This window comes from Montipora foliosa, chromosome 9 (genome assembly GCF_036669935.1).
Source record: "Montipora foliosa isolate CH-2021 chromosome 9, ASM3666993v2, whole genome shotgun sequence".
NCBI classification, from domain to species: Eukaryota; Metazoa; Cnidaria; class Anthozoa; order Scleractinia; family Acroporidae; genus Montipora; species Montipora foliosa.
The window spans coordinates 11,149,771-11,159,770 of NC_090877.1; the positions used below are offsets into that span (position 1 = coordinate 11,149,771).

General features: G+C 42.9%; 1 protein-coding gene across 1 annotated transcript in view; it reads right to left on the reverse strand.

Annotated features, from left to right (window-relative positions):
- The window catches only part of LOC137971437 (uncharacterized), a 178,359-nt gene that overhangs the window by 53,384 nt on the left and 114,975 nt on the right, over positions 1-10,000 (reverse strand). The window contains 6 exon segments of the mRNA XM_068818265.1: positions 92-3,468; positions 3,711-3,884; positions 4,234-4,581; positions 5,069-5,321; positions 6,447-6,889; positions 9,457-9,757. Coding sequence (XP_068674366.1) covers positions 92-3,468; positions 3,711-3,884; positions 4,234-4,581; positions 5,069-5,321; positions 6,447-6,889; positions 9,457-9,757 — 4,896 coding nt within the window.

The window sequence follows — 10,000 nt, forward strand, 5'->3', positions numbered from 1 at the left end:
TGTTGCTGAGAGATCAAACACTGATTCCTCTTCTGTTCAACATTATTTACGAGTACATTGCACAACAAAAAATGACAAAACGGAAAATTACCTCATCAAACTCGTAATGGGTTGTGCCTTCTTCCATCAAGACGGTTGCCTCAGGGACATTTCTTCCCTCATTATCTACATGCAAGTAGGTGTGGTCAACCTTGAGGAAAGTAGTGTTTGTTTCTTTGCTGTATTTTAGAATGCGGTATTCCAGAGGACGAAAATTCTCCTCTTTGTAGACAGTTCCTGCTGGTGCACTATAGCTGTTGCTGCTAGGGGTTACCCCACCGCCATCAGTAAACTTCCCACCGTATGTGTATCTCCAGCGACAGTGTATTCCCACTCGACCCCCGGATCCCGCGCCTCCATCATTGGTTGCATCTCCCCCAGTGACAGCAATCTCCCCATGTCCGGTCATATTTGTTGTTTTAATTAGAATACTCCCGCCACTTCCTCCTCCAGAGTGACTTCCTGTTCCATTTCCTCCTCGGGCTGAAATAAGACCATTCAATTCCAATCGTTTTCCAACTTCCCAGAGGAGTTGGCCACCTCCGGTACCTCCTTTCCCACTACCATTTCCGCCTCCACTTCCGAGGTGCAAGGGACGATACACTGAACCATAAGCTTCCCCACCGGTGTGTGCGCCTCTTCCTCCATGGCCCGCACCGCGACCGATGGCATAAGAGCTATTAAAGCTACTTCCTGCTCCAGGCCCCTTTTCGGCTGGATAACCTCTTGTATCCAGGTTGAAAATACCTTGACTGTCCAACCAAGCGAATGTAGATAGCACCTCACCGTGATTGATCCTCAGTTCTCCTTGATACTTTATTTTCAAAATGTCACAATTTAATCTCAGAAATCCGGTGTTTTTACGGAACTCGATAAGCCCACCTCTCTTGACAATCAAAACAGCAAAGGAAATATTTCCAGGCTCCGACACAGCAATGTAGTTGCCATTTTCAATAAGGGCTGTCTGTGCGGTTGAATAGAAATCTGCCACGGCGCCAAATGAGACAAACAAGTCGCGTACTCCAACAATCATTCCTTCGTAAACTGACCGAGTGCCATGCATATTGAACTCGGAGGGTAAAATAATTTCAGCGCCAACATCGATCCTGTAGCTACAGGGCGCTTCTGCTTTGTTCGTCTCCGATTCTACATATTCCACAAAGAGTTTCTGATCTCGGCGGATGTGAAATTGCCCGCTCTTATCCCCAATAAACTTGTGAACTACTGCAGTTACATTGACATCTCCTGGATGGTAGATTACAAGGCGGGAAAATCCGGTCAATTCCATTTCATCAAATTCATAGTAAGTGGTATTTTCTTCCATTAGTACTGTTGCTCCGGGTACATCAAAGCCGTCATTGTCGATGTGTACGTAAGTATGATCCACAGCCAACAAGGTCGTATTTGTCTTCTTCACGTATTTTAGATGTCGGTATTCGAGAGGTCTGAAATTTTCTTCTTTGTAAATTGTGCCAGCGGGTCCACCGTACCTACCCACCTGGCCTCCATGGTCGGTAAATTTGCCTCCGTACGTGTAACGCCATCGACAATGAATTCCAACTCGACCTCCGGATCCCCCGCTTCCAAGACCAGTTCCCGACCCGCCAGGGACAGAGATCTCCCCGTGACCAGTCATGTTAGTTGTGGTGATTAAGATGCTGCCTCCACTTCCACCACCAGCGTTTGTTCCTGTTCCATCTGACCCTTTTGAAGAGAGAAGCCCATTTATCTGAAGTCTTTTCCCAACGATCCAGAACAGGGATCCTCCGCCAGAACCACCGACTCCTTGCCCATTGCCACCTCCGCTGCCAAACATACGTGGACTGTAAACAGAATCGTATGCAATTCCACCTTCTCCGGAGTCTGTCTTTCCTCCTTCACCACCGTGACCAGCCCCGGAGCCGGCATTATTTTTCGTTGTTCCGCGTCCAGCTCCTTCTTCTGATCCAAAGCCAGTACCATCCAGACTCAGGATGCCTTCACTTTCGATCCAGGCAAACGCGGAATAAACATAGCCATGGTTCATAGTCATCAGTCCTTCATACTTGATCCTGAATTCAGAACATCTCAGGATTAGTGCGTAACTAACAACGCGGCTGAATGTCAGTTTAGAATTTCTTTCGACAGTGACTGTGGCAAACGAAAAGTTACCCTTCTCGTCTATTTCAACGTAGCGACGATTCTCAACTCTTGCAGTTTCAGCAGTGGAAGAAAACTCCACAAAGCCTCCACTGGCAATGATCAAGTCTTCGACCCCAGTAATGCGCCCGTCAATAATGCTTCTGGTTCCGTAGATATTGACAACAGATGGAAAAACGACCTCAGCTCCTTGATCGATTTTGTAACTGCACGGTGCCGTGATCTCATTGGTTTGAGACTCTACGACTTCCACGTATATTGTTTGGTTCATTCTGACATGAAACCTTCCCGTCCCGTCACCAAGGAAACGATGAACAATGACAGTGACGTTGGAGCTTCCTGGTGGGTGTCTTACTTGCAAATTGGCATGTCTTGTCAAAAACAGCTCATCTAGCTCGTAGAACAAGTGTTCGCTTTCTAACATCATTGACGACATGTCCGTTTTACGGTCTTCATTATCAACTTTCATATATCTGTGAGTTGCGGTAACGTAGGTCTTATTATTGCTCTTGTCATACTTCATGTCGGCATACTGCGGCCCGCGAGCAGTTTCTTCCACATACACCGTACCCGCTGCCGCATACACTTTCCCTCCACCACCGTAAGCTTTATACATTCCTGCGTACTTATGCCTGAACCGAACATGCGCAGAAATACGACCACCGGAGGCCCCAGATCCACTAGGACCCGAGCCATCTCCTCCCATGACATTTATTTCTCCGTAACCAGTAAAGTTCGTCGTTTCTATGAGAATACCACCGCCGCTTCCCCCGCCAGCGCTTGAACCAGAGGCCTCTCCACCGCGCAAGGAGACCAAGCCATCGAGCTCTAATTCCTGTCCGATTCTCCAATGAAGCATTCCTCCTCCCGATCCTCCCTTTCCTTGTCCATTACCTCCACCACTTCCGAGGTGAAACGAACGGTACATGGAGCCGTATGGGTCTCCTCCAGCTTGATCAGCTTGATATACACCACCTTGGCCGCCATGGCCCGCTCCTGAGCCAATCATGTTCGTTGTATTTCCAGCACCAGGCCCCATCTCCGCTGGATACCCAGTGTAGTCCAAGACAAGTTTGCCTTCACTTTCGACCCAAGCCCATGAAGAAACAATTTCACCGTGATTCATGTTGACCAACGCGTGGTACTTAAGCCTGAAAATGATCGCTGTGAACACGAGCGAGTCGGTGATCCGTGAAAATTCCAATCGTGATCCTTTCTGTACATACACTTCAGCAAACGTAATATTGCCAGGTTTTGTAAGGAAACGGAATTTCCTCTCTTCTTTGATGCCTGAAAAACAAACATTTCAGCGGTTTATTTATCAAACGTCTTTAGGCCTTCTTCTCACACTCAATCAGTTAAGTTAAAAGAATTGGGAAACAGGATTGACTGGCTGACTGACTACATGACTGACTAGCTAACAGTTGACTGGTCGACTGATTGATTGACTGACTGACTGACTGACTAACCGACGGACGGACGGACGGACTGACTGACAGACTTACTGATTGTATGATTGATTGATAGGATACCTGTCTGAGTAGTCGAAGAAAAAACGACAGCGGCACCCTCAGCAACAACAAGGCGATGGACGCCAACTACCAGCCCTTCAAATGTGCATCTCGTCCCAAGAAGACTTAAACTTGATGGGTAAATGATCTCAGCACCTTGGTCTATCTTGTAGCTCACAGGAGCAATGCTGTAACCTACAAAACAAAGCAGTAAACAAAGATAATAACTACAACGAAAGATGTCGTTTGCAAAAGGAATGTTGTCTTTTTAAAACTATGGTCTTCTGTTTAGCTTTATGTTAGGAATTGGCTTTTGCAACTTCTAACACCCTTGTATTGTATGCGACCTTTCCACTGTTTTCATTTATATTTTTTTTCGAAAGCCATTTCGTCAGAGTTGGTGGATAGGTGACATGCGGGTTTGCCACCACGGAACCTGTTAAGTTAATAAATGAATATCACATACGTTGTTCCTTTTCTTTGAAATGTTGTCATACGTAATTGCAGAAAAAATGATTACCACGTGACACAAGACTAATCTTACCTTTCTTTGACTCGACAACTTGTACAAACATCTTTTGGCCAGACCTGAGGTGTACGAGACCTGTGCGGTCTCCGGTGAAGTTGTGCACGACCAAACTCGAATTATCCCCATGGATGTGAAGTACACCATGGTTTTTCATCTCCAGTTCATCGACCTCGTAGAAGGAGCTGTTTTCGTTGATTATTACAGTTGCGATGTCGGGATTGCGGTTAACATTATCTATAGTGAGTTTAGTGAAGCCATCACCATAAACGGTTTCATTGGCTTCGTTGATGGTCACTGGTCTGTGACTAAGGCCTTGATTAGTGTCTGTATAGTACACAGTCCCTGCTGCCCCTGCCTGGAAGCCTGTGAAGAGGATGAACATGGTTTTAAACGAGCAAATGGTTCTCAGGAAGCGATGTGGTCCAGTCGTTCGGTCGCTTGTAAAGCGAACGCTTCCGGTTTGTAGTCCTTCTAAGACTGCTCGCTAGACTTTCTAAGGTGTTTTCGAACTACACCACAACATGGTTATAAGTTATTCTTTTGCTTACTTTCTTGGATTTCGTAACGCTGTTTTCCTTAATTGTTTCTTTCTGTAAATGCCCTTAACACCCCACCCCCAAAAGGTTCAGAAGTTTTATCTTTTTTCTGAATGCAGCAACCAGCATTGTGCTGGATAACAGAGAGTTAACGAAATAGAGTAAGTGAAAGAATAACTGATGAAAAAGGTATTTTATGTGGATTATTTGAACAAAGAGCTCATCAAGTAGGAATGAAGACTCGCGCGTCAATGAAACGCATTCTTTAATTTTGCATGACAACTGAAACAGATTACGTTAACAACTTTACTAACCTAAACCACCATAAGCTGTATACTTCCCAGAGTATTCTCGTAACCAAGCAACGTGCACTGCAATGCGACCACCTGCACCACCGCCTCCGTTGCCATGGCCACTACCACCATTAACAGTCACTATTCCGTGACCAGAGAATTGCGTTGTTTTGATGAGCACACTACCACCACTGCCTCCTCCGCTGTTAGAAGATCCGTCACCACCTTCGCTTTCAATGATACCATCCAAGTGAAGAAATAAACCGATTGAAATCTGTGACAAAGGAAAACAATAAAAGGGCTTAATCAAATCGATAACAGAACGCTCTTATCTGGTTCTTAGCAGCGACGACTCATTGCATTTTCTGTGTATGAATATAGTTGTCCGCTCGTTGTACGTGTAAAAGCATGTCAGGGACAGATACATACTTCATGCATCATGCGTTCTAGCCACTGGGCTGCCACAGGTGTAGCACGACAATTTTCCTCTTTAGGCAAATAACATTCTTGCTTTCTGGCGCTGTCGTTTCTTAAATCCCACATTATCTTTTGTTTCGGTAGAAAAACATTGTCCCTAATCATTACGTGATTTAATTGGCTCGATCATCTAGTCCAAGAGAGACATTTTCATTTCAGTTCGTTTCTAATAAAAGAAAAAAAAAGATTTTACCTTCGGTGCAGACGTTTTTTTTGTAACCTATCAGCAACCCCTGGTGCAGCCATTAACCAGCCTTAACTTGTCTTACAAGCAGCCTTAAATATAACTGGAATTACAATCGCAGATAAATCTGTGCTCATCCTCTTTTAAAGGCCCACCTTCAACCGACAAGCTTTTCAACAGTTTGTTTTTATTATGGAAATTCGCATTGCTTATCGTAGCGATCTAATAGCATGAATTTCAGCTTTGGCGGGATTTTGATATATGAAAATTGTTGCACGGCACCAAGAGAAAATGAGGAGACAGAGAGGGAGGCTCCCGGTCCAGCCCTTGGGATATGTCATGTCCACGAAAGTTATTTTTAGACGAGCGGAAGTCTTCCGCATGCTGGCCTACCTCGGTCCGATGCTTGAAAGAAAATAAATATTCATCAGCCTTCCACGTGCGCCGTCATTTTCTCTTTTCACTAAGAACCTAAGAGCGAGGCAAGACTGCATGCAGACGTCTCGGAAGACAGACTTCCCCTAGAACAAAGACTTCCGCTCGTCTAAAAATAACTTTCGTGGACATGACATATCCCGGCCAACGCCCTGAGCCTCCGTCCCTGTCCCCTCATTTTCTCTTGACGGCACGCAATGCCTGTAGGGTAAACGCGGGCGTTTAAAACAAAATTTTTTCAAGCCAAATTCCTAGGTAGCAGAATAATATGTATTGACTCAAAAAATTTCCTTAACTCTTTACCTCGGTTGTGCTTCCACCCACGCCACCATTAGTTCCGCCTCCACCACTCCCAGGATGCAATGGATAAACATAAGAACCATATCCGAAACCTCCTTCAGCTGTGCTCCCAGGAGCGCCCTGTCCGCCATGTCCAGCCCCAGATCCTGCGCTACCATTATACGCTCCGGGGCCAAGTCCCTCTTGTGCCTTGGGACCCTTTCTAGATGATGTTATACGGGAACTTCCCTCAAGGTGCCCTTCATTTAGATTCATGTAAATTGTATCGGCTGTGATCTTAGAATCGTGGCGCATATACAAGGTACTAACGTCAAATTTCATGTGCTTGGCAAAACTCAGTTCAGATGAAGCCTCCATGATAAATACCCCAAAAGTCAATTCTCCCTCAATCGGCGTTTCAGTGTACCTTTTGTTCTTCAACAAAGCACTGCTTATGTTTTTACCGGCTGAAAAAAAAAAAGCGACGATATATATATTAGAATCGTGTGTTTCGATGAAGCCCATACTGTAGCTGGCTTTTATTTGTATAATATTCTGCCTTGGGTATTGTTATTTACGAAATGTAAATATGGTACGAAGAATCGCTCTGGCTTGGGACAAGCCCAAACCAGATGAACAGTCTGGAGACGACACTCCAAATAGAAACTACATCTGAACAAAACGGCGGCCTAGATTAGAGTGGAAGGGGTGGGCCCAGCGTGGTCTTCTTACATTCATCATTTGCATTTCCACAGGGCATTATATTAATATATGCAAATGACTTTGCATAGTAAGAAAAGATAATGAAGCGATTTTCAAACCCTTTACTCTCTTAACAAGAGGCTACAAGTAGCCTATACTTTGATCGAAGGATTTTTAGCCGACTTCCTTTAAGTTAACAGTATTTCAATGGGTTTTTTTAAATGTTACATCATCTTGGTCAATGTCCAGTTTCAATTCCGGGACCCATGATAGGGTAAATTGCGATCGTCAAAACCAGTCTCTACGATGGTATTTTAAAATATTTAATACTTTTTCTTAACAATACCGGGAGAGTTAAAAAAAATGATGATTTGTTACAGAGTCATATGATAACCGGATATTGCAATGCGTGCAACGAAAACACAAAAATCGTTTCCGGTCACGCACGCAATTTCCCTGTTATTCTGGGACATGGTCTTCCGTGGTTTAGTGGTCATCGCGATTGCCTCTGAAGTTCGAATCCTACTTGGGCTGCTTTCTACGAGACAGAGAAATCTTACGCATGCGCAGCCAGAGCCCCCTCCCCCCCCCCAAAAAAAAATTAAAAATAAAACAAAATAAAATAAAAAATAAAGTGAAAAGTCCAAAAACGGAGTCGAATCCTATGCTTTTTTCCGTCGAACAGAGTAATGAATCTCCAAAGGGTTTCAACATGGTACCAACGTTTCTTGCTTTAAAAGTCTTCACACCTCCGTAGTACTCGTTAACTTAAAACCCCTACCTTAAAACTACTTACTTATGCACGGTTTATATAATTTCCTTGAATGTGGAAGAAGGTAAACAACAAGCTGCATTTATTAACTCCCCTGTCCTAGCCGGTTGCAACACACAGAACATTATGTTGAATCCCATATGAGGAAGAGAGGGGAGGGAGAGGATTCACGGTGCGAACGACCAGAGGAGGGTAGTTGTTTCTCGATTTCCTATGATGGGCCACACATGCAGTCACCTTAACCTTAAGGACGGTGCCTACTATTGTTATTGCGCATACGTTCTGCGCATCTCCAGATACTCGGATTTGCTATCGCCGATGCTTACTTATACGGGGATATTTTTGCGCGGTTTAAAACTATCCGGAGAAAAGAGAACTTAGTAAGTACTCTTAGTATCCAAAAAAAAAATTAGGGGTAACGATGCATTTTTGCTTCAATTTGAGAAAGAACGCCATACATTGCTTTGTATTTTAAGGCTTTTTACAAATATTATTCATGAATTATCTTTGAAAAATGCGTGGCTACCCCCAATTTTCTTTTTGGATTTCAATAACACTTGTTAAGATCTACATTTCCTGCATAATCACACACCGGGGCAAAAATATCTTTAATTAGTAGGCACCGTCCTTACCACTGCCTGAATTCTTTGAGATTAAACCCCATTAATACGACCTTACAATATGGACACACCTCACTATCTGTAATAAAAACTAACGATAAAAAGTCACGACGTTTCGACCCCTCGGAGGTCATTTTCAAGTGAGAATAAAAGTTTTAAGAATTAGCATAAATATGTAAAAACTAGATAAAAAAGTTTGATTGTCTTGTTTGATTGTCTTGTTTTTGAAATGTTTTTTATAAAAGAACTGAAACCATCGCTAAACAAACAGTGTGACTCTATCCGCGCCAAATTATTTGTTTAGAACAGTTCTTGTAATTAATTATTTTTTGTCTATTGTTTTTCTCTAGCTACCGTTCATTACTCCATATATTTTTAGCACTTTTTACACTTTTGTACATATTTTATCACATTTCGGCGTTCGCCGCATTTTTATCTAGTTTTTACATATTTATGCTAATTCTTAAAACTTTTATTCTCACTTGAAAATGACCTCCGAGGGGTCGAAACGTCGTGACTTTTTATCGTTAGTTTTTATTACAAAATCTATATCTAAAAGACTTCTGATTAACACATGATTTTGAGTGGAATTTGGAATAAATAAGCACGAGTACATTTTTTCTGAGAAAGAAGTTCACAAGTGCTTAATTATTCCAAATTGCACGAAAAAATCGTGTGATTACTTATTAATAAGATACATGATTGTTAAGCAGACGAAACGCACACGTATCACGCAACCAGGGAAAAATTGCGCCATTCAGGGCGCGCGCTTGATTGAAAAGAAAATATTTGATTGGTTCTGACCAAACCCTATTGTTAGCCAATCTTAATCTAGAACTTCGATGTGTAATTTGCACTGGTATTACACTTTTTGCGTGAGTAAATTGTTCACGTATGTTATTAAGAGCGTATTAAAAACATCACAAGGAAGAAAACGTACCCAAGAACAGTCGACCCTCCGCCAGTGTAAGGTTAGAAACTCCAGTGATTCGTCCGTCAAGATCTAATGCTGGGTTTTTCTTTCCAACGACATGAAAATCTGACACGAGCATCAATTCCCCTGAGTATTCTACCTTGAAGTTGACCGGAGGAAAAGACCTTCTCCTTGTGAACTCCTGGTACTCGATGTAAAATACTTGATTTTTCCTGACATGTAAAATTGACGAGCCATCGCCAAGCACAGTTACAACGGAAATAGAGGGACGCTTGCCAAACTGTAAGTCTGCAATCTGGAAAACAGCCTGTCGAAACAGACACCAACCATTAAGGCTTAGAATATGGGATTCACACTAGTATTCTAACGTCTTTTTTGTTTTGCCTACTTAGTAATATACTAAACATAAATGATGTCAACCTAGCACAAATTGCAGTATCAAAAATTCAATACATTGCACACCTTTGACTTTTTTCTTCACTTATAGGTCAAGGAACAAGCTGTGTTTTACTTCGTTTCAAGAAGGGCCACAGACACTATTTAAGAAAAC